Source organism: Rhinoderma darwinii, chromosome 1 (genome assembly GCF_050947455.1).
Source record: "Rhinoderma darwinii isolate aRhiDar2 chromosome 1, aRhiDar2.hap1, whole genome shotgun sequence".
Classification (NCBI taxonomy): Eukaryota; Metazoa; Chordata; class Amphibia; order Anura; family Rhinodermatidae; genus Rhinoderma; species Rhinoderma darwinii.
This window is the reverse complement of record NC_134687.1, coordinates 517,501,224-517,526,713: the sequence shown is the minus strand read 5'-3', so window position 1 is coordinate 517,526,713 and position 25,490 is coordinate 517,501,224. Positions and strand designations below refer to the sequence as shown.

Below are 25,490 nucleotides of genomic sequence, written 5' to 3'. Positions count from 1 at the left end.
CTGTATACTATATGATCACACTGTGTTGCTGGGCTGAGAAGAGGAGAAGCTGTATGATGCTGATTGGACTGCGTCATACAGAAAACATTACACCGCCCAGAGTGAAAATAACGAGTAACCTCCCATTTGGCAAGTATAGCCATATTAGCATATTTAGAAAAATGCTCATAACTTTGCATAATAAACGTTTTTGAAAAGAAATTACACTGTAGTGTTCAGCATCATAGCGCCTATTAGATTAGTTAGGAGATAGGGCATTAATAAACTGGTGACAGATTCTCTTTAAGAGTATTGTTGTAAGTGTGAAATGTTAACGTTTCCTTGATATGTGTTAACTGATTTGTGTTTTCAGACAATTGATGCAATGGACGCTTGGGAGGATCTGACTGAACTTGGTTATCACTTAGCTGACTTACCACTAGAACCTCATCTTGGTAAAATGGTGCTGTGTGCAGTTGTTTTGAAGTGCTTGGACCCTATTCTTACTATAGCTTGCACTTTAGCGTATCGAGATCCATTTGTCTTGCCAACTCAGGCTTCTCAGAAATGTGCAGCCATGCTGTGCAGGAAACGATTTACAGCGGGGACATTTAGCGATCATATGGCTTTACTCAGGGCTTTTCAGGTATAGAATCCTTTCCATTCTATTACATTTGTTAAGTTATTCTTACTTTTATTTTATTAATATTGCTAAGCGATTTTTTTTGTATACTAACTTTTTTAGATTTTCTGATTGCATAGTAAAAGCTAGTACACTTAATTAATAATAACTATTTTGCAGGCTTGGCAGAAGGCTCGAAGTGATGGGTGGGAAAGAGTATTCTGTGAGAAGAATTTTCTGTCTCAGGCTACAATGGAAATTATAATTGGAATGAGAATTCAGCTTCTTGGGCAGCTCAGGGCTGCAGGTAATTGTCTAACTAAGTGTAACATTGAGAAAAATGTGACTGCAATTCATCTGAATATGTGTCTTGTTTATTCTCTACAGGGTTAGTTCGGGCTCGTGGAACTGGGGACATAAGAGATGTTAATACAAACTCTGAAAATTGGGCTGTAGTGAAAGCTGCCCTTGTTGCTGGCATGTATCCAAATCTAATCCATGTAGACAGAGAGAATATGGTGCTCACTAGCCATAAGGAAAAACGAGTGCGCTTCCATCCTTCTTCAGTTCTAAGCCAACCACAATATAAAAAGGTAAAGTGGTTTATAAAACGCACCACATCAAATGTTTCCTTCTCTCATTTACATTAGCATTATGTAGACATGTATGCAAATGACATGACATGAAAATGATTTTCTGGGTTCATATTAACCACTTCTGTAAAATGCAGTTTCTTTTAACCCCGAAATTTGCCGTAAATGTACGTCATGGAAAGCATTGACTTCCCGCAAAATGCCGTACATTTACGGCAAATGTTTGGCACCGGCTCAGAAGCTGAGTCGGTGCCATCATCGTCGGATCTCAGCTGTATCTTACAGCTGACATCCGACTGTAACGGCGGGGACCGAAATTAGCTTCGATCCCCGCCATTAACCCCTTAAGTGCAGCACTCAAACGCGATCGCTGCACATAAGGTGTTTGCAGCTCATCCGAGCCCCAGCAATGAAATTGCCGGGGTTCCGGTGGCTGCAATGGCAACCGGAGGCCTAATACTGGCCTCCCGGTCTGCCTAGCACCGAAGCCGGTCAAGATCCGGTCAGGAGCTGATCCAGCGTCATCAGCGGTGGAAGTCAGCTGTACTGTACAGCTGACATCCACCTGTAACGGCAGGAACCGGAGCTAGCTCCGATCCCTGCCATTAACCCCTTCGATGCAGCAATCGAAAGCGATTGCTGCTGCTGTTATGGCAACAGGAGACACAATGGTCTCCTGCTCTGCCATAACGGAAGCCGATTAGGCCCCGCCGGGAGGCGAAGCCTAATCGGCTTGCTGTCAGTGAATGACTGACAGATCTAATACATTGCACTACATAGGTAGTGCAATGTATTAGAAAAAAAAAATCTGACCGTTGGACCTTCAAGTCCCCTAGTGGGACTTGAAGAAAAGTGTAAAAAAAGTATAAAAAAGTGCAAAAAATAAAAGTTTGAAAACAATAAAAGTTTCAAGTAATCAAATAAAACACAATCCCCCTTTTACTCTTATCAAGTCCTTTATTATTGAAAAATAATAATAAACCATATGTATTTGGTATCGCCACGACCGTAACGACCTGAGGTATCAAAATATTATATTATTTATTGCACGCGGTGAACAGCGTAAAAAAAAAAAACGTAAAAAACTTTACCAGAGTTTCTGTTTTTTGGTCACTTTGCCCTACAAATATTAGAATAAAAAGTGATCAAAAAGTCGCACTTATCCAAAAATGGTACCTATAAAAACTATAGCTCGTCCCGCAAAAAACAAGCCCTCATACACCTCCGTCGACAAAAAAATAAAAAAGGTATGGTTCTCACAACTTGGCGACAGAAAAAATACATTCTTTTTACAAAAGTAATTTTATTGTGCAAAAAGTTGTAAAACATAAAAAAGTGCTATAAATTAGGTATCGCCGGAATCGTACTGACCCGCAGAATAAAGGTAACATGTAGTTTATGGTGAACGCTGTATAAAAAAACCGAAAGAAGCTGTGCCAGAATTGCGTTTTTTGTTTACCTGGCATCCCAAAAAATAGGATAAAAGGTGATCAAAAAGTCACATGTACCCCAAATGGTACCAATAATAACTACAGCTCGTCCCGCAACAAACCAGCCCTCATACCGCTACGCCTATGAAAAATAAAATTAGTTATGGCTCCAATAAGTCAGGAAATAAAAAAATATGCAGTTGTGCCTGAGGGGAACATTTCTTGTGTTTCAAGAGGCGATTTATCAAGGACCTAAAATTAGGGAACCAGGAAGTAGAGAGCCCAAACATATCCGCTGGAAGCGACGGTGCCCGTATTATACCAGGACAACACTTTCCCAGCAAAATTCCCCAAACTACAAAAGGTGCGGAGTGTGGACCAAAAGGGGGATAAGAAATGACACCATTTATCAGTGCGACACTGGCCTGTGCAGAAAGGATTGCTTCACAGCGTAACACACATCTATGGATTATTTTATTTTTTTATACCACCTGACTATGCCCCTTATATACTCCGCCCCGCTTACATGTACCCCCACATTATAAATGGAAACACCAGCAATACTCAAACAAATATAGTACCAAGCAAAATCCGCTCTCCAAAAGCCAAATGGTGCTCCCTCGGCTCTGAACCCTATAGCGTGCCCAAACAGCAGTTTCCTTCAACATATATGGCATCGTCATACCCGGGAGAACCCTTTTAACAATTTTTGGGGTGTGTGTCTCCAGCGTCATAAGCTTGGCATGACATATTTGCCACTGAATGGCATATCTAGGGAAAAATATAAATTTTTAATTTGCACCATCCGCAGCGCATTCATTTATGGAAAAGACCTGTGGGGTGAAAATGCTCACTACACCCCTTAATAAATGCCTTGAGGGGTGCAGTTTCCATAATGGGGGTCACTTCTCAGGGGTTTCTTTTTATTATTTCACATCTGAGCCTCTGCAGTTGTGAACCAATACTTTGTAAATCGCCAAATTAGGCCTCCACTCCGGATGGTACTCTTCACTCCTGAGTCCTGTCATATGTCCAGGCAAAAGATTAGGGCCACATGTAGGGTGTTTCTAAAACCGGGAAACACCGCATAATAATTAGAGAGCTGTCTTGTTATGGTGGCACAAGCCGGGCACCACATATTGGCATATCTATGGAAAAAAATCCCATTTTCACTCTGCAACATCGAGTGAACACTAATTTCTACATAACACCTGCAGGGTTAAAATGCATTGAGGGGTGTAGTTTCCAAAATGGGGTCACTTCTGGGGGGTTTCCACTGTTTTGGGCCCACAGGCGCCCAGAAACCAATCCAGCAACTTCTGCACTCCAAATGGCGGTCCTTCCCTTCTGAGCCCTGCCGTTTGCCCAAACAGCAGTTTATGACCACATATGGGGTATTGCCGTACTCGGGAGAAATTGCTTTACAAATGTTGGGTTATTTTTTTCCTTTATTTGTTGAGAAAATGAAAAAATTTGCGCTAAAGCTACGTCTTATTGAAGAAAAAGGACTGTTTTTATTTTCACTGCCTAATTCTAATAAATTCTATGAAACATCTGTGGGGTCAAAATGCTCACTACACCCCTAGATGAATTCCTCAAGAGATGTAGTTTCCTAAATGGAGTCCCTTTTTGGGCGTTTTCATTGTTTTGTCCCCTCAGGGGCTTTGCAAATGCGACCTGGCCTCCGCAAACCATTCCTGCTAAATGTGATCTCAAAAAGCCAAATAGTGCTTTTTCCCTTCTAAGCCCTGCCGTGTCTCCAAACAGCCGTTTATTACCACATGTGGGGTATTGTTGTACTCGGGAGAAATTGCTTTACAAATTTTGTGGTGCTTTTTCTCCTTCAATCCTTGTGGAAATGAGAAAAAATTAGCTAAACCTACATTTTCTTTGAAAAAATTTAGATTATCATTTTCACAGCCTACTTCCAATAATTTATACAAAAAACGTGTGGGGTCAAAACGCTCACTATACCCCTAGATAATTTCCTCAATGGGTGTAGTTTCCGAAATGGGGTCACTTGTGGGGGGTTTCCACTGTTTTGTCCCCTCAGGGGCTTTGTAAATGCGACATGGCCTCCGCAAACCATTCCTGCTAAATTTGAGCTCCAAAAGCCAAATGGCACTCTTTCCCTTCTAAGCCCTGCCGTGTCTCCAAATATCAGTTTATTACCACATGTGGGGTATTGTTTTACTCGGGAGAAATTGATTTACAAATTTTGCGGTGCTTTTTCTCCTTTAGTCCTTGTGGAAATGAGGAAAAAAAATCGCTAAACCTACATTTTCTTTGAAGAAATGTTGATTTTAATTTTCACGGCCTACTTCCAATAATTTCTGTAAAAAACCTGTGCAGTCAAAATTCTCACTACACCCCTAGATCATTTCCTTGAGGTGTCTAGTTTCCCAGATGGGGTCACTTTTGGGGTATTTTCACTGTTTTGGCACCGCAAGAGCCCTTCAAACCTGACATGATGCCTAAAATATATTCTATCAAAAATAAGGCCCCAAAATCCCCTAGGTGTTCCTTTGCTTCTGAGGCCTGTGCTTCATTCCAGTAGCACGCTACGGCCACATGTGGGATATTTCCTAAAACTGCAGAAACTGGGCAACAAATATTGAGTTGTATTTCTCTGGTAAAACTTTCTGTGTTATAAAAAAAATTGTATTCAAAATTTATTTCTGCAAAAAAATATGAAATTTGTACATTTCACCTCTATTTTGCTTTAATTCCTGTGAAATGTGTAAAGGGTTAAGACATTTTCTAAATGCTGTTTTGAATACTTTGAGGGGTGAAGTTTTTAAAATGGGGTGACTTTTTGGGGGTTTCTAATATATAAGGCCCTCAAAACCACTTCACAACTGAACTGGCCCCTGTAAGAATAGCCTTTTGAAATTTTCTTGAAAATGTGAGAAATTGCTGCTAAAGTTCTAAGCCTTGTGAGGTCATAGAAAAATAAAAGGATGTTCAAAAAACGATGCCAATCTAAAGTAGACATATGGGGGATGTTCATTAGCAACAATTTTGTGTGGTATAACTGCCTGTCTTACAAGCAGATACATTTAAATTGAGAAAAATGCTAATTTTTGCAATTTTTCGCTAATTTTTGGTGTTTTTCACAATTAAATACTGAACATATCGAGCAAATTTTGCCAGTAACTTAAAGTGCAATGTGTCACGAGAAAACAATCTCAGAATCGCCTGGATAGGTGAAAGCATTCCGGAGTTATTACCACATAAAGTGACACGTCAGATTTTAAAAATGAGGCTCTGTCAGGAAGGTCAAAAGTGGCTAAAGAGGGAAGGGGTTAATGCATGTATGTTTACATTTCAACGTTTATCTGATTTTATCCAAGCAGATCCCACCTGAAAATGGCCAGGCTGCTGCTATCCAAGCTTTGCCTACAGACTGGTTGATCTATGATGAGATGACCCGAGCACACAGAATTGCTAACATTAGATGCTGCTCATTGGTTACACCTGCCAGTATAATAATCTTCTCAGGACCTGCCAGACTATCGAGTAATTCTTTGCAAGAGCCATCATATCAAGGTGAAAAATGATCAATTCTAAATTAATAAAGGATGACTTTAAAGCTTACATTTCGTTAGAATTATTTTCAGTAGTGTGTGTATATATTTATGCACGTCCTTCTAGTGAGGCTTTCAATAGAACAAGCTAGCGTAATCGATTTGACTGTGCTGCCGGAGCGATCTTGGAACTGTTGGCACACTGATTGCACTTTTGTTATGAGACTCCCGCCTTGGCTTTTCCACTGCCGAGAGAGCTGAGAATGCGCAGGAGAGCCGGAGCCATACATACTTTGCTGCGCATTTGCAGAATTTTTCTCGGCTGATGGATGTACTGAAAAAAATACAGTAGACACGGACTCCTATATGCCATTATGCGTTAAACCACTAACATTGTTCTTCAGCCGCAACTATGCAGCATCCCAGTGAGTGCTCTAGCTGCATGCAGTTTACTCTGTTATCTCTCTATGCACCCTGGCTTCTGCCTATTAGTGCTGCGCCTCTGTCAGTTGCCCGGCTGCCCGCAGTATACTCTGTGCCACACCTCCATTCGCCCCACCTGTACTGCCTGCAGAAAAGATAGCAGCAGCCGGGGAGCACAGACGACTGGTAGAGTATACTGCGTGTAGCCTGGGGAACTGACAGGTGCAGAGTGTACTGCGTGTAGCCGGAGGAACTGATAGGCAGAGAGTGTACTGCCAGCAGGGAAGGAGTCTGCAGCAAGAGGGGAAGGAGACTGCACAGGGGGTTGAGGTAGCTGTGGGAGAGCCAATCAGAAGGAGGTACACGCAAGGAATTATAGGTTTGTAGTAAACAGCCTCTCTAGTGCCATCAAATGTGCCTCTTCTGGATCCCTCTTACAATCTCTGTTCATGTTCATCGCAGCACAGCAAAAAAAGGAGGAGTCAGGCATGTAGGGAAAAAAAAGTACCTCTGCATAGCACTACGCTCTGTTAAATAGTTAGTGTATACATAATTAGACATTGTTATAATTTTTTTTAATTTTTTCACAAGTCCGGAAATATTATAAATTAGATTCTAATTTCTAACATTTCCCTGTGCTGGTCACTAGAGGGAGCAATTTCCAAAATTGCAGCATTAGCATGTGGTAAAGCAACCACATTGCTTTATGCTGCAAATTTGGTGTAAACACACTCGCTCTAGTGAGGTCACAGAATCACCCTCCCTTATCCTGGCTAGTGCCAGGAGAAAGGAGGGGATTGAACGTTCAAGCCTCCTACACTGTGTGCCGCCATTTTTTTGAGCGAATACACAGTGTAGTAGGCTTACATACAGTGGTAATCACATAGTAAAACACTAACAAACACAGACATAACTTACCTGCACCTGCCGCCGCTCCCTCCGGTCCGTGCGCTCCGTCTGCTCCCTCCGCTCCTAGTGCTTGCTTCAGAACACATGTCCGGAAGCGCGACCGGAAGTAGTCATCTTACTGTCCGGCTGCGGCTTCCGGTTCACAAGAAAATGGCGCCGGATGTCGCTCGGCCGAGGACCTTCCATTTGGACTGTGTGGGAGCGGCGCATGCTCCGTTCCCACAGCCGGCGTACAGCATAGTGAAGGGAACGGCTCCCGTTCGCATTCTCTATGGGGATGTATGTGCCGTATTCCATCTCTGTATGTGTCGTTAATCGACACATACAGAGATTTAAAAAAAAATGGCAGCCCCCATAGAGAAGAAAAAGTTTGAGAAAAAAAAAAAGTAAAACACAAACACACAAATAATTTTTTTTTATTTTAATAAAACACTAAAAGCAAATTGATCTAAAAAATATTTTTTTCGCGACACCCGTCCTTTAACCCTTCCTATGACCAACTCTAGCACTTTGGGAGAGATTGGGAGTAAAGGCTGTCATGGGACAACCCCTTTAACCCCTTCACGACCAGCCCACGTAGATTAACGGGCTGCCGTGCTGGTCCTTTGTCCTGCAGCCCGTTAATCTACGTGGTGTCAGAACAGAGTGCACAGCGCTCTCCCTATGCCCTGAATCTCTCAGCACACGCTGCTACTAGCAGCCTTAGTGCCGAGAGAAGACATCAGGACCGGATTGGTGCAGCAACAAACTTTCGTGCTGTTTGTTACAATGTTTATCCTCCCTCCCTGTCAGATCGTTCTGAGACAGTGAGGGAGAAGAGGCACTGTGCCGAGCAGCTGCTGTGTGTCTCGTATAAAGACACACCAACTGTGAAAACACCTCCACATAGATAGTTTAGTGTAGGCAGTACTCAAGAGTAGGGCAATTAATTAATAATCAATTAGGGCTTATAATAAATGTGTGTGTGTGTGTGTGTGTGTGTATATATATATATATATATATATATATCTACAAAATCACATAGATATATATATTTATATACTGTATATATGTGTGTGTATATATATATATATATATATATATATATATATATACACGTCTATTTATATATATATATATATATATATATATCTACACACACGTCTATATATATATATATATATATATATATATATATATACACACACACGTATTCTATATTATATAGTCATATTTTAAATTTGTTAATACTAAAAATGAATAATTAGGGATGTTATATATCTATAACATCATATAGATATATATATACGTACATGTAATATATACATATACACACATATACTTATATAAATCTCTTCATATATTTTACATGTCTGTAAATTCTAAATACACGGATTCATTGTTAGGGCTGTTCATAAATGTATTTATTAGGGTTGTCATAATTTAGTTGTAATTTAATTACATATATATCTATAATGTGGTATAGATATACGCGCACGTAATATATTTATATATATATATATATATACATTCATTTTTAATTATTAATTTTATTAATTCTACATCTCAAATAATTGATAGGGTCGTTCATAAAGTTATTAATTAGTCGTTCAACAATTGATTAGTTGTAAAGATTCAATTGATTATATATGTATACGTAATATATACATATGCACACACATTTAGATAAAATAATTTATTCCTATATTTTACAGTTCCATTAATTCTAGGTACTAATTGATTAATTGTTAGGGTCGTTTATAAATTTATTGATCAATTGATTAGGGGACTTTTTCTTTACTTTTATTAAAATTGTTACAAAAATGTGTTAAAACAAAATACGTAAAAAAATGGCACGCAAGTTCTATACCGCTGAAGAGGCATTTGCTCTCTTGGATTCTGATAGTGAATGGGGTCACTTTTGGGGGGTTTCTGCTGTTTTGGTCCCTCCAGGGCGTTGCAAATGCGACATGGTACCGAAAACCATTATAGCAAAATTTGAGCTCCAAAAGCCAAATGGCGCTCCTTCCCGTCTGAGGGCTGTAATGTGTTCAAACATAAGTTTATGACGACATATGGGGTATTGCCGTAATCAGGAGAAATTTCTTTACAAATGTTGGGGTGCTTTTTCTCCTTTATTCCTTGCAAACATTTTAAATGTTTCTTCAGAATAAATGTAGATTTTCATTTTCACAGACTAATTCCAATAAATTCAGCAAAACACCTGTGGGGTTAAAATGCTCACTATACAACTAGATACCTTTCTTGAGGGGTGTAGTTTCCAAAATGGGGTCACTTTTTGGGGGTTTCCACTGTTTACGCAACACAAGACCTCTTCAAACCAGACATGGAGCCTAAAATATATTGTAATAAAAAGGAGGCTTCAAAAATATGTTGCCGTTTTATAAAGGCTTTCCTGCTTGTGAAAATTGTTACGATTTGGTTTATAAAATGTTTTGTTTATTCCAATCTGTATTTCAGGCACACTGGATGGAAATGAGAGCAGTGACAGTGAGATGGAAGACCGAACCATGTCTATGTTAGCAACACTAAAGCTGGATGAGTGGTTACATTTTAAGCTTGATCTGGAGGTAATAATGGCAGAATTTGCAAATGGATTTGCTGACCTTTTCTGGCTTAACGAAGTAGCAATTTCTTATTACTAAAAGTATTTATAATCTTGTGTGGCAGTGGTTTTAGCTATGCCGCTTGCTCACGCTGCCTAGTCGTCGAGCACGGATGACGACACAGTCACTCACGGCTAACAGCTTCGCCGCCAGCAGCTGTAACTAAACTGCGTTCTTAGTCTCGCTGATCAAGAGAGAATTCTCAGAGCAGCGACGCTGTGAGATCTAATAGTGGCAACATCGCTACACTCAATCCTGAGCTGGGTGTCTTGCGATCTACTTGCCTGTACGGCGGGCACAAAACACAGTGCTGCCAATCGGGAGAGTGTAGCCTTTCCTGGCTAACTATATTCCAGCTGCCTGCCACTACCAGCACGTTATGTCCATATGACCTTATGGATTGAGGTTCAATCTAGGCAATCTCTATGTGAGGACGCTTAACATTAAAGTTAAACAATCATAGCTCTAAGAGCACTCCCTCCCCATTCCCATTGATGGGGATATAGCCATTCCCACAGGATGGTGTCTCTATTTGATGGGATTTGAAATAAGAAAAATACAACATAGATATTTTTATTTTATTATTACTAAGTAAAAATAAATATAAAAAGTATAAGAAAATCACTTTGTCAGTGCAACTTAAGGGGACACGTCACTGGACATTCCTTTCCCTATAATTATCGGTATCAATACATACAATAATTGAAGGCGACCTTACATCTAATATTCTTGCCCTACTTCTCCCCTTTTCCCATACCCATAATCTCTATGGTTTTAGCTATAATTATAAAAGAACATTATGACAAACCCACTTTAGGAATATCGCTTCTTTATGGATTCTTTTTCTGGTTAGAACATTAAAACAGATTTTTGTTTAGTATTGCAGGTAAATAACTATTACCTCATCTGTTAAATGTTTGATTTCTTTTTACTGCTCTAATTTGTTTTCTAGGCTGCTAATTTACTGCTACAACTGAGACAGAAGTGGTACAGTTTATTACTAAGACGGATGAAAGCAACTTCAAAACCTTGGTCTCCAATGGATGAGGCCACCATCCGGGCGGTCATAACGGTGTTAACTACTGAAGAGCAGTCTATAGGTTTACAGCAGCCTTCTGGAATTGGGCAAAGACCAAGGCCAATGCCTTCTGAAGAGCTTCCATTATCTTCTTCTTGGACGACCAATCCTAGTCATAAGAGTTTAGCAGAAACAGACTTCTCTGATGACTTATGCAGTGTGGACAGGTACCCTTATTCTGCTTTTGAGAGTTGTGTGACATATTGATAGTATGATCTTGTAAGAAGTAGATGATGACTTCCTTACAACAATTTCTCCTGTTTTTACAGTAGCAGAACTATAAAATCTTCATCCTTGACTTTTTCTCAACAACCTAAACATAAAGAAAGGGTTTTACAACAACCAAAACGACTTGAAGAAAAAACAGAACAGTTGTCTGCAAAATATCCCGAAAGGAGTAGCTGCACCAGCCCAAGTGCAAGCCCTTCACCACCTTCTGTCAAGGTAATATTTGTAACTAGCTGAAAATGCCAAGGCTACATAGCCACTTCTGTCTTAGGATTGCCGTTTTTAAAAGGGTCCTGCCTCTCAAATTGCACAAATTGACCTATGCTTTATTTTAACAAATACATTGAATTTAGGTTGAGTGCAGTCTTGCTGTGCTGTGTGATATTTATAGTCCACCAAATACACTCAATGGGCCTTCTCTGCAAGGCTCTGTTTACAATAGGCTTCTGTTCACAACTGGATCAGTTTTACAAAAGTATTCTGACTGTCCCCATTGGGTATCCAATGTTTTTGACAGCAAGAGTAGGTCTGCAGGCTGCCTGACAGACATCTTAAAAATTATGATATATGTATAACATTACAAAACCTAAGCACTACCTACTCCATCTTAATGAAGCCAAACTAGTTAAAAAAAAAAAAGGTTTGGAAACACTGTTAACTTACTACATGCTGGTGAGAAGAAAAAAATGTTACTTTGTTGCAATGTACATAAATTCATTGTTTCTGCCTTGTAGAGCTCAAAATCTCCATCACCACGGCCAAATATGCTTGTGAAATACTTTATAATGAAGAGCAGCAACCAGAGAAACCTTGACATTTCCCAGCAAAAAGGAATCTGGTCCACAATTAAAAGTAATGAGCGTAAGCTGAACAGAGCATTCTGGGAGAGCAGCACAGTATATCTGGTATTTTCTGTTCAAGGATCTGGACATTTTCAGGTAAAAATATAAACCCGCTTCATGTCAAATTATGTAGCTTCAAGTGTACAGGGAAATGGTAGGACTTTAACCCCTTCCCGCTCCTGGATGTACTATTAGGTCATGGTAGCTGTATCGTTCGCGCTCCATGACCTAATAGTACGTCTCGGGAGTAACGGCCGTTTCGGCCGTCCTCCCGACACATACAGGAGCTGTGACAACTGCGGTCTTGTACAGCGGTTGCCGCAGCTCCTACAGCGGGGACCGATCGCTGTGTCCCCGCTGATTAACCCCTTAAAAGCCGCGTTCTATAGAGATCGCGGCTTTTTAGGGGTTAAGCTGCCATCGCCGGCCTGCTACACGATAGCGGCCGGCGATGGTGACTATGGCAACCGGACACCAAACAATGGCGTCCGGCTATGCTATAGACGGAAGCCTAGTGGGTCCTGACAAAGTCAGGACCCACTATGCTTGCTGTCAGTGAGTAGCTGACAGCTCTAATACACTGCACTACGCATGTAGTGCAGTGTATTAGAATAACGATCAGGGCCTCCTGCCCTCAAGTCCCCTAGTGGGACAAAGTAATAAAGTAAAAAAAAAAGATGTGTAAAAATAAGAAAATAAAAGTTTTAAAAGTAAAAATCCCCCTTTTTACCTTCAGGCCTTTTTTATTAATAAAAATAATCGCCGTGTCCGTAACGGCCTGAACTACAAAATTATTTCGTTATTTATCCCGCACGGTGAACGCCGTAAAAGAAAATAATAATAAACCATACCACAATCACAATTGTTTGGTCACTTCACCTCCCAAAAAATGGAATAAAAAGAGATCAAAAAGTCGCATGTACCTAAAAATGGTACTGATCGAAACTACAGTTCGTTACGCAAAAAATAAGTCCTCGCACGGCTTTATCGATGGAAAAATAAAAAAGTTCTGGCTCTTAGAATAAGGTAACACAAAAAGTGAATGATTTTTTACAAAACATATTTTATTGTGCAAACGCCATAAGACATCAAAAAACTATAAACATAGGGTATCGCCGTAATCGTATCGCCACGCAGAATAAAGTGAATATGTCATTTATAGCGCACGGTGAACGCTGTAAAAAAAATTGAATAAAAAAACAATAGTAGAATTACTGTTTTTTAGTCACCATGCCACCTAAAAATAGAATAAAAACTGATCAAAAATCCGCATGCACCCCATTAAAAACTATAATGAATTCCTCAAGGGGTCTAGTTTCCAAAATGGGGTCACTTTTAGGGGGGGTTCCACTGTTTTGGCACCACAAGACCTCTTCAAACCGGACATGGTGCCGAATAAAAAGAGGCCTCAAAATCCACTAGGTGCTCCTTTGCTTCTGCAGCCGGTGTTTCAGTCCATTACCGCACTAGGGCCACACATGGGATATTTCTCAAAACTGCAGAATCTGGGCAATAAGTATTGAGTTGCGTTTCTCTGATAAAACCTTTTGTGTTATTAAAAAAAATGGTATAAAGAGGATTTTCTGACAAAAAAATAAATTTAAATTTCACCTCTACTTTGCTCTAAATTTCTGTGAAACACCTAAAGGGTTCATAAACTTTCTAAATGCTGTTGTGAATACTTTGAGGGGTCTAGTTTCTAAAATGGGGTGTTTGATAGGGGTTTCTAATATATGGGCCCCTCAAAGCAACTTCAGAACTGAACTGTAACCTAAAAAAATTAATAAATGAGGCAATACTTCGCTTCTTACATTATACTGATAATGACCCGTGCCCACCCCGAGATTACCCCAGTTTTGACCGTTTGTATAAACGGAGACCCCTATTAGACCGTTTCAGTGCCCGGTTTTCCGAAGCATACACCCCCGAGAAGTGCATTTCTATTGATGAGTCCTTGGTAAATTTTAAAGGGAGGGTTCAATTCCGCGAGTACCTGCCGGGTAAGAGGGCAAGGTATGGTGTGAAGATGTATAAGCTGTGTGAGTGTATATGAAGGGAAGGACAGCAGTATTCAGCCCCCAGAATGCCCACCCTTACTGGGAGTTAATGCAAAAATTGTGTGGGATTTGGTGCACCCACTGCTGGACCAGGGTTACCACCTCTACCTGGATAATTTTTATACCAGCGTCCCACTCTTCAACTGCCTCGCTTCCAGTCCTGCGGCACTGCTAGAAGAAATCTGAGAGGCCTCCCTAAGACTCTGCTTGGGCAAACAAGAAGGGGTGAAAGCAGGGCACATTCTAGCAGCAACATATTGTGTGTCAAGTACAAGGACAAGAGAGATGTCACACCAGTACCCATGTACAGAGACCCCCAAACTAGACTGCATCCCGGACTAGAATAGGTACATGGGAGGGGTGGACTTGTTAGATCAAGTCCTGAAGCCCTACAGAGCCATGCGGTGTGGTATAAGAAGCTGGCTGGGCACATCATACCGATGGCTTTGTACAATGTGTACGTGCTACGTCGATGTACCGGCCAGACGGGAACTTTCCTGGAATTTCAAGAGGTGATTATCAAGAACCTAATCTTTAGGGACCAAGAGGGGGGGAGCACCCAGTACTTCTGGAAGCGAGGCCAAACGCATCGTACCAGGGCAACATTTTCCAGGAGAAGTTCCCCAAACTGGCAAGAAGGGAAAAAGTCAAAAGAGGTGCAAAGTCTGCTATAAGAGGGGGATAAGGGAGGACACAATATATCAATGTGACACGTGTCCCGAAAAACCAGAGCTCTGTATGAAAGTATGATAACAGCCACGTGTAGGGTATTGCCGTACCCAGGAGAACCCACATTACAGTTTATGGGGTGTATGTCTCTGGTCAAAATGCTCACTACACCTCTAGATGAATGCCTTAAGGGTGTAGTTTTTAAAATGGGGTCACTTCTTGCGGGTTTCAACTGTACTGGTACCTCAGGGGCTTCTGCATACATGACTTTGCACCAGAAAATCCCCAGTAGGCCAAATGGTGGTCCTTTCCTTCTGAGCCCTCCCATGGGCCCAAACGGCAGTTTATCACCACAAAAGGGGTATTGCCGCACTCAGGACAAATTGGACAACAAAATGGAGTATTTTATTTCTTGTGAAAATAAGAATTTTTGAGCTAAAACGACATATTATTGGAAAAAATATATATTTTTTAATTCCCAGCCCAATTCAAATAAGTTCTGTGAAGAAACTATGGGGTCTAAATGGTCACATTACCCATAAATGAATTCCTTGAGGGGTGTAGTTTCCAAAATGGGGTCACTTCTGGTGGGTTTTCATTGCTTTGATACCTCTGGAGCTCTGCAAATGCGACATGGCACCCGATAACCAATCCAGCAATCTGGACTCCAACTAACACATAGCGCTCCTTTCCTTCTGAGCCCTCCCATGGGCCCAAACAGCAGTTTATCACCACAAATGGGGTATTGCCGCACTAAGGACAAATTGGGCAACAAAATTGGGTATTTTGTTCCCTGTGAAAATAAGAAATTTTGATCACAAATGACATTTTATTGGAAAAAATTTCATTTTTTTCATTTCACAGCCCAATTCAAATAGGTGCTGTGAAAAAACTGTGCAGTCAAAATGGTAACAACAACCATAAATGAATTCCTTGAGGGGTGTAGTTTCCAAAATGGGGTCACTATTGGGGGATTCCTACTGTTTTGGCACCTCAACACCTCTTCAAACCTGGCTTGCTGCCTAAAATATATTCTAATAAAAAAGATGCCTCAAAATGCACTAGGTGCTTCTTTGCTTCTAGGGCTTGTTTTTTAGTCCACGAGCGCAGTAGAGCCACATGTGGGACATTTCTAAAAACTGCAGAATCTGGACAATACATATTTAGTAGTGTTTCTCTGGTAAAATCTTCTGTGTTACAGAAAAAAAATGGAATAAAATTGAAATTCAGCAAGAAAAATGAAATTTACAAATTTCACCTCCACTTTGCTTTAATTCCTGTGAAATGCCTGAAGGGTTAAAAAACTTTCTAAATGCTGTTTTGAATACTTTGATGGGTCTAGTTTTTAAAATGGGGTGTTTTATCAGGGTTTCTAATACATAGGCCCCTCAAAGCCACTTCAGAACTGAAGAGGTACCTTAAAAAACAGGCTTTTGACATTTTCTTTAAAATATGAGAAATTGCTGTTTATGTTCTAAGCCTTGTAACGTCCAAGAAAAATAAAAGAATGTTCAAAAAATGATGCCAATCTAAAGTAGACATATGGGAAATGTGAACTAGTAACTATTTTGGGTGGTATAACCGTCTGTTTTACAAGCAGATGCATTTAAATTCTGAAAAATGCTATTTTTTCAAAATTTTCTCTAAATTTTGCAATTTTCCACCAATAAACACTGAATATATCGACCAAATTTTACCACAAACATGAAGACCAATGTGTCATGAGAAAACAATCTCAGAATTGCTTGGATAGGTTTAAGCATTCCGACGTTATTACCACATAAATTGAAATATGTCAGATTTGAAAAATGGGCTCTGAGCCTTAAGGCCAAAACTAGGCTGCGTCCTTAAGGGGCTAAGATTATTTTATTTTTTACAGAAGTTCAATTTGTATCATGTTCTACAACGTTTAGAGCAGGGGTCTCAAACTCAGCCGGGTAACTGGGCCGCATATAGAAAAAATGGGAAGTTGACGGGCCGCATTACTTTCAAATTTGATACAATACAAAATTATTGTTAATCAATTAGTTATTTGAACTGCAATAACACTATATTACTATAATAATAATAATACAACATTACTATAATAATACTGCTAGGTTTAAAATTTTAGATATTTCTCCACGTGCTTATTTCAACAATCCAGCTTTCCAGTTTAAGTGTCGCTAAATGCAGTCCGGCGGCTCAGTTAGCACACATGTCAAGATTGGGCAGCCCCTTTTCAGATAGTGCCACAGTGCCCTCGGTGGATAGTGACACAGTGCCCTCTGTAGATGCTGCCACATTGCCCTCTGTAGATGCTGCCACAGTGCCCTCTGTAGATGCTGCCACAGTGCCCTCTGTAGATGCTGCCACAGTGCCCTCTGTAGATGCTGCCACAGTGCCCTCTGTAGATGCTGCCACAGTGCCCTCTGTAGATGCTGCCGCAGTGCCCTCTGTAGATGCTGCCGCAGTGCCCTCTGTAGATGCTGCCGCAGTGCCCTCTGTAGATGCTGCCGCAGTGCCCTCTGTAGATGCTGCCGCAGTGCCCTCTGTAGATGCTGCCGCAGTGCCCTCTGTAGATGCTGCCGCAGTGCCCTCTGTAGATGCTGCCGCAGTTCCTGGGATTCCAGCTCTGCTCCTGACATCACTGTCCATATATGGACAGAGATGTCAGGGGCAACCCCAGAGCTGGAGTCCCGGGCAGAGAGCTAGTAGGCTCTTCCTGGGACTCCAGCTGTGCTCCTGACATCACTGGGACTCCTGCTCTGGGGAAGCCCCTGACATCATTGTCTATGTATTGACAGCGATGTCAGAGGCTTCCCCAGAGTCCCAGGGCAGAGCCTATACTAGCGCTCTGCACGGGACTCCGGCTCTGGGGAAGCCCCAGACATCGTGTGTCCAAACATGGACAGCGATGTCAGGGAATTCCACAGAGTCCCGGAGCAGAGCCGATACTAGCGCTCTGCCCGGGACTCCGCTCTGGGGAAGACCCTGACACACTGTCCATATATGGGCAGCGATGTCGGGGAATTCCACACAGTACCGGAGCAGAGCCGATACTAGCGCTCTGCACGGGACTCCGCTCTGTGGAAGACCCTGACACACTGTCCATATGTTGACAGCGATGTCAGGGAATTCCACAGAGTCCCGGAGCAGAGCCTGTACTAGCGCTCTGCCCGTAACTCCGGCTCTGTGGAAGCCCCAGACATCGCTGTTCATATGTGGTTAGCGATGTCAGGGAATTCCAGTGTCTCGGAGCAGAGCCGATACTTGCGCCTCCGTGTCCCTCGGGCCGCAGATGACAGCCTCAGGGGCCGCATGCAGCCCGCGGGCCACGTGCTTGAGACCCCTGGTTTAGAGAGTTAAATAGTGGGTCAGAAATGGGCATAGGAAGTGGTGTAGGATTTTTGGTAAACTGTGCGGACTTTGCTGTTGCCTGCACATTCTTCAGTATGCAATGGTTGCTGTGCTAGGAGAAAAGATGGCTAGGAGATCGCATCAGATAATCTCAAAGAAAGGGCGATCGAGAAGTTAGTGCAGTATAGCGCATTAATTGAAAAATGTATGTCCGGGAGAATCGGAGTCATGTTTTTTGTTTTTGTTTTTTGTTTTTTTGCTTTATGTGAATCTTGAATTAAGAAAATTTAAAACTAATCAGGGGCATGGACAACCTCAGTTATGATAAATAATTAAAACAATAACTTGTATTTAGTCTTCAGAAAAAATGTCTAAGGGCCTGTTCACATCTGCGTTGGAGGCCCTCAGGGGCCTCCGTTGCAGATCCGGTCGAAAATACAGGAAACAATCGCGCAGCATGCTGCGCTGTTCTGTCTGGTAAAACCACAGACAATAGGTTCTGTCAGGCGCCGGTGGTGTCCATCATACAACGGAAATGGCGCTTCCTGTATTTTCGTTGTTCTGCTCCTCTGATGGAGCAGAAAACACTGAAAAACAAACGCAGGTGTGAGCTTCAGGTTGAATCATTTTTTTTAGGCTTCTCTTAATGAAAAGACTTAAAAAATTATACAAGGTATGAATGGTTTACTCAAAGCATGACATATCGAGGTTTTTAAAAAAAAATGTAAAAAAAAAAAACCTCAATATTTTGCAACTTTGAACAACTTTATACTCTCCACTCAGGCATTGTGCGCAGGAGTGGAAATTATTATGGTGTTAGCGTTACTAGCACTTATGCTATATGACGATGACAGAACGGAATCTGTACAAGATAGTTCAGATCCAGTGTGGTCACCTTCACTGGATTGCTTGGGAGCGGACTTATTTGACCGCTACCTAGCAAGCTCTCACTAATTGATATCCATAATGGGAATAGTGTATTTAATATCTATTGGAAGAAAACAGGATAAACATTGTTATTAACTGGAGTAGACTGCGTAATGGTAATTTTTTTTTCTTGTAGGGCTTTGCCAGAATGTGTTCAGAGATTGGGCAGGAGAAAAGTCAAGATTGGGGATCCCCCAGTCTTGGGGGGGTGTTTAAGGTGGAATGGATACGGAAGGAGAGCCTTCCTTTTCTGCGAGCGCACCATTTACTGAACCCGTGGAATTACAACAAGAAGGTCCAAATCAGTCGTGATGGACAGGTACTGTTTACAAAAATGAAGAGATTTTGAGGAGATCTTTTCACATATAACAGTTGTAAATACCCGTTCATGCTGTTAGCGCTACAGTTTACTGTACTTTGCAGCTTATGGCACTTTTTCGTTTTCTAGACCTCCCAGACAGCAGTGGCTTAGTCTCTTTCTAGACATGACTTACCAGTACATGGGGGTAGTTCTCTTGAAAGTTGTTTTTTTTTTTTTTTTACTGTACAATTTTTTTTTGTTACAACTTGTGGCTGTGACAAGTATTTCTAGTTGTTATAACAAAAGCAAGCATTAACCGATGTTTCACATTTATTATTCGTTATTTTTGTATCATTCTGTGGTGCTTTGAACCATCCTATGTACCAACATGTGTGGTAAACCACATTTATAACCTGAGCGTTTCTAGACATTCCAGGCAGTGTAAATAGTGGCTTTCTGACACAATGGGCCAGATACATACTTAGAGCACTGTATGAAATAACCTGGCATTTAAACTGCCTACAAAATATTCAGGTCTGCCTAGCATACGTAGGCATCTGGTCTCAGCAGAGATACATACAGTGAAGGAAATAAGTATTTGATCCCTTGCTGATTTTGTAAGTTTGCCCACTGTCAAAGACATGAACAGTCTAGAATTTTTAGGCTAGGTTAATTTTACCAGTGAGAGATAGATTATATTAAAAAATAAACTGAAAATCACATTGTCAAAATGATATATATTTATTTGCATTGTGCACAGAGAAATAAGTATAAGATCCCTTTGGCAAACAAGACTTAATACTTGGTGGCAAAACCCTTGTTGGCAAGCACAGCAGTCAGACATTTTTAGTAGTTGATGAGGTTTTCACACATGTTAGATGGAATTTTGGCCCACTCCTCTTTGCAGATCATCTGTAAATCATTAAGATTTCGAGGCTGTCGTTGGCAACTCGGATCTTCAGCTCCCTCCATTAAATTTTCGATGGGATTAAGGTCTGGAGACTGGCTAGGCAACTCCATGACCTTAGTGCTTCTTTTTGAGCCACTCCTTTGTTGCCTTGGCTGTATGTTTCGGGTCATTGTCGTGCTGGAAGACCCAGCCACGAGCCATTTCTTGGGGTTCTTTGGGTCATAGGCAGCATTTCTCTTCCTCCAAACACGGCGAGTTGAGTTAATGCCAAAGAGCTCAATTTTAGTCTCATTTGACCACAGCACCTTCTCCCAATCACTCTCAGAATCATCCAGATGTTCATTAGCAAACTTCAGACGGGCCTGTACATGTGCCTTCTTGAGCAGGGGGACCTTGTGGGCACTGCAGGATTTTAATCCATTACGGCGTAATGTGTTTCCAATGTTTACTTTTCTTGGTGACTGTGGTCCCAGCTGCCTTGAGATCATTAACAAGTTCCCCCGTGTAGTTTTCGGCTGAGCTCTCACCTTCCTCAGGATCAAGGATACCCCACGAGGTGAGATTTTGCATGGAGCCCCAGATCGATGTCGATTGACAGTTTGTATGTCTTCCATTTTCTTACTATTGCACCAACAGTTGTCTCCTTTTCACTCAGCGTCTTACTTATGGTTTTGTAGCCCATTCCAGCCTTGTGCAGGTCTATGATCTTGTCCCTGACATCCTTAGAAAGCTCTTTGGTCTTGCCCATGTTGTAGAGGTTAGAGTCAGACTGATTAATTGAGTCTGTGGACAGGAGTCTTTTATACAGGTGACCATGTAAGACAGCTGTCTTTAATGCAGGCACCAAGTTGATTTGGAGCGTGTAACTGGTCTGGAGGAGACTGAACTCTTAATGGTTGGTAGGGGATCAAATACTTATTTCTCTGTGCACAATGCAAATAAATATATATAATTTTGACTATGTGATTTTCCTTTTTTTTTTAAATATAATCTATCTCTCACTGGTAAAATTAACCTAGACTAAAAATTCTAGACTGTTCATGTCTTTGACAGTGGGCAAACTTACAAAATCAGCAAGGGATCAAATACTTATTTCCTTCACTGTATGTTCACCTTTGACCAATCTGTATTAATATTTTATCAAACTGCATAAACGGCAATCTCTTAATAAATAAGTTCAATTTTCTATGGTGAGAAGTAAACACGCAAAGTATACTAGAAAGTATTAGATCTTTTTTTTTTTTATCACATAGATTTATTTACATGAATAGTAATGGGTAATGCTACAAAGCTATAATGTAATCACGGACCATACACACGGCTACAGCCGTGTGCATGAGGCCTAATTGATAGGCTATGTTCACATGTTCAGGATTTGATTAGGATTTAGGTGTGGATTCCATAGGCAAATCCTGAGCCTGTGAATACAGCTTTATAATGTAGTAATGGTGGATTTACTTTTATTGTCCTGTTCGTGAAACTGGCAAAAAGGTTGTTATAGACTTTCATTGGATCTTCTTTACAACTGGTTGTTCTGTTTGTACAATTATACAAATAGTTTTCTTTCTACTCCTTTTCTGCTATTTTCATCACAAATAACTTATTTTGCAGTCTTTTTAGTCACTCTGTCATATGGGCATATTTGATGTGGACAGTAGTTTCATTCTACAGGTCTTCTGCAAGTTTATTTTTATTTATAATTGTTTTACATATGTGACTATTTCTAGGAACTGGAGCCTCTGGTTGGGAAACAGTTGTTGCTGCTATGGGACAGAGTTCTGCATGGAGATAAAAGTGTGTCTCACTGATGGCACAATCCCATGTGCCATTTCATTTCAGTGAGTATCTCAACAAAGTGTGCCCACTGTTGACCACCAAAGACAGGTGGCTTCTAGGTTTTTTTTTATTGTCAACCACATAACCGTTTATCCATGAATGCTTCTGGGTCAGCTTTAATGCGCGGTTAACTGCAGGGTGTCTGCTTTGCATTCCCTGTTGCCGATCAGCGGCCCGTTTGCTGCTGATTTAGACAATTAACCCGTTAGATGCGGCGGTTGATTGCGATCGCCGCATTTAAGGAGTTTATAGCAGGTCGGCAGTCCCCACATGAAATCACGGGGGCCACCGATGGTTGCCATGGCAACAGGAGGCCAGACAATGGCCTCTGGGCTGCCATGTACGGAAACCTATGCGGACTAGCCACGTCACAATGACAGAATACATTACACTACGTAGGTATTCTAGCAGCGATCAGAGCTGCAAGTCTTCAAGTCCCCAAGTGGGACAAATAAAAAGGTAATAAAAATGTTTTATAAAAGTGTTAAAATAGGTAATAAGTTTTTTATTTTAATTTACTGCTTTGGCACCACAAGGCCTCTTCAAACCTGACATGGTGCCTAAAATATATTCTAAAAACAAGGAGGCCCCAAAATGCTCTAGGTGCTCCTTTGCTTCGGAGGCCGGTGTTTCAGTCCATTAGCACACTAGTGCCACATGTGGGATATTCCTAAAAACTGCAGAATCTGGGCAATAAATATTGAGTTGCAATTTTCGGTTAAAACCTTCTGTGTTACAGAAAAAAAAACTGTATTACAATTTAATTTTGTCAAAAAAAGTTACATTTGTAAATTTCACCTCTACATTGCTTAATTTCCTGACAAATGCCTAAAGAGTTAAAACACTTTCTTAATGCTTTTTTGGATACTTTGAGGGTTGCAGTTTTCAAAATAGGGTGATTTATGGGGATTTTCTAATATATAAGGCTCTCAAAGCTACTTCAGAACTGAACTGGTCCCTAAAAAATAGCCTTTTGAAATTTTCTTGAAAATATGAGAAATTGTTGCTAAAGTTCTAAGCCTTGTAACGTCCTAGAGAAATAAAAGAATGTTCAAAAAACAATGCAAACATAAAGTAGACATATGGGATATATGAAATAGTAACTATTTTGTGTGGTATTACTATCTGTTTTACAAGCAGATACATTTCTATTTTGAAAAATGCAAAATTTTGGTGTTTTTCCCAAATAAATATTGAATTTATCGACTAAATTTTTTTTACTAACATAAAGTACAATATGTCATGAGAAAACAGTCTCAGAATCACTTGGATACATAAAAGCATTCCCAAGTTATTACCACATAAAGTAACACTTGTCAGATTAAAAAAAAAAAACTGCTTCGTCCTCAAGGCCAAAACAGGCTCCGTTCTGAAGGGTGTCACGTAGCGGGTTTGTGGACCCACTAGGCCATACCGCTGTAGCGGGGAGGCAGCTGGCCAAACAACAGGGAACCCCAGCAATACAATGTCCCGCACAAGGGTACCTGGATAGTCCAGACCGTGGCCGCAGCTCTGGTACAGATGGAGATGGATGCAGCAGGTAACGGCAAACATGGCGGATGACACAGGTGCCGTAGGTTGCGCCAGACGTGGCGAATTCCTCCGGACATGGCAGATGACAAAGGACGTGGCGGATGGCACAGAAGCCGCAGGTTGCGCCAGACCTGGTGAATTCCTCCGGACGTGGCAGATGGCACATTACGTGACACGGCTCTGACACGAATAGGCACAGAAGCAAGAACAGCACGGGATACAGGAACAGGTAACAGGGCACGGGTAACAACTGGAACGGGAAACACTAAGGGACCATTTGCAAGACAGACTTGGGATAACTAACAACGCTCAGGCAAGGATCAGAAGGGCTGGTGCCTTCTTATAGACCAGGAAATCATGGGCCGTTGATGATTTCCTGATGTGCGCACCCTACGGGACACAGCAGAATGGGGCGGAAGAGAGCGCTGGCGTCTCCTAGGAAGGAGATGGGGATCAGCGCTCACGGATCCATGGTTGCGGGCGTCGGGAGGTGTGCAAACCTGACGGCCCGTGGCCATGGACGCTACAGTATCCCCCCTCTTACGCCCCCTCTTCTTGGGGCTAGAGCGAGAGAGGAACTTTTTAATAAGAGCAGGAGCACTGAGGTTCTCTTCTGGCTCCCAGGACCTCTCAGGACCAAACCCTCTCCAGTACAGCAAATAGAAAGTCCTTCCTCCTACCCTTTTACAGTCCAGGATCTCCCTCACCTCGAATATATCAGAAGAACCGATGGGAGCAACTGTGGAACTAGAAGTCTTGCTGTAGCGGTTCAGGACCACGGGTTTCAGGAGGGACACATGAAAGGAGTTGGGGATTCTGAGGGTAGGAGGCAGCCGTAGCTTATAGGAAACAGGGTTTATCTGTTGCAGAATCTCGAAAGGACCAAGGAACCTGGGAGCAAACTTGTATGAGGGCACCTTCAAATGAATGTTCCGAGAGGACAGCCAGACTTTGGTACCCGGAAGATACTGAGGCGGCTCTCTTCTCCTTGTATCTGCTTTTCGCTTCATGCGATCGACTGCCATCAAATTAGGGGATCGGGTCTGTTGCCAGATTTGCAGAAAGTCCCCATATGCAGAGTCAGCAGCGGGTACCTGAGAAGTGGTCGACACTGGAAGAGGGACCCTAGGATGTTGACTGTACACAATGTGAAATGGAGTGGAAGTGGTGGACTCACTTGTGTGGTTGTTGTATGAGAACTCGGCCCATGGAAGAAGCTGTACCCAGTTATCATGCTGTGAAGAGATGAAGTGGCGGAGATAATTCTCCAAGATCTGGATGATCCTCTCTACTTGCCCATTGGACTGGGGGTGATAAGCTGAGGAAAAGTCCAATCTCACATCCAGGAGTTTACAGAGGGCTCTCCAGAACTTTGACGTAAACTGAACCCCCGGGTTAGACACAATGTGAAGAGGCAAGCCATGCAAGCGAAAGATGTGCTGAATGAAGAGACTCGCCAGTCGAGGAGCCGAAGGTAGGCCGGTCAGCGGGATAAAATGTGCCATCTTAGAGAACCGGTGCAACACCATCTAGACAGTGTTGCATCCTGCTGAGGGGGGAAGGTCTGTGACAAAGTCCATTGCAATGTGCTGCCAGGGGGTTTTGGGTACAGGCAGAGGTTGAAGCAGGCCGGCAGGCTTGGAGTGAGGAACTTTGTTAGAAGCACACACCGTGCAAAAAG

The 25,490-nt window shown here is 41.7% G+C and overlaps 1 protein-coding gene across 8 annotated transcripts in view; it reads left to right on the top strand.

Annotated features, from left to right (window-relative positions):
- The window catches only part of YTHDC2 (YTH N6-methyladenosine RNA binding protein C2), a 170,047-nt gene that overhangs the window by 132,145 nt on the left and 12,412 nt on the right, over positions 1–25,490 (top strand). For 5 of the 8 annotated variants that reach the window (XM_075836550.1, XM_075836611.1, XM_075836567.1 and 2 more), the window contains 10 exons: positions 353–625; positions 782–908; positions 989–1,194; positions 5,978–6,173; positions 9,944–10,053; positions 11,042–11,334; positions 11,437–11,611; positions 12,130–12,333; positions 19,366–19,548; positions 22,168–22,278. In XM_075836550.1, the coding sequence (XP_075692665.1) occupies positions 353–625; positions 782–908; positions 989–1,194; positions 5,978–6,173; positions 9,944–10,053; positions 11,042–11,334; positions 11,437–11,611; positions 12,130–12,333; positions 19,366–19,548; positions 22,168–22,248 (1,848 nt within the window). In that variant the 3' untranslated portion in view covers positions 22,249–22,278. The remainder of the gene's footprint in view (positions 1–352; positions 626–781; positions 909–988; positions 1,195–5,977; positions 6,174–9,943; positions 10,054–11,041; positions 11,335–11,436; positions 11,612–12,129; positions 12,334–19,365; positions 19,549–22,167; positions 22,279–25,490) is intronic. The other 3 variants (XM_075836597.1, XM_075836578.1, XM_075836587.1) reach the window with 3 other exon arrangements.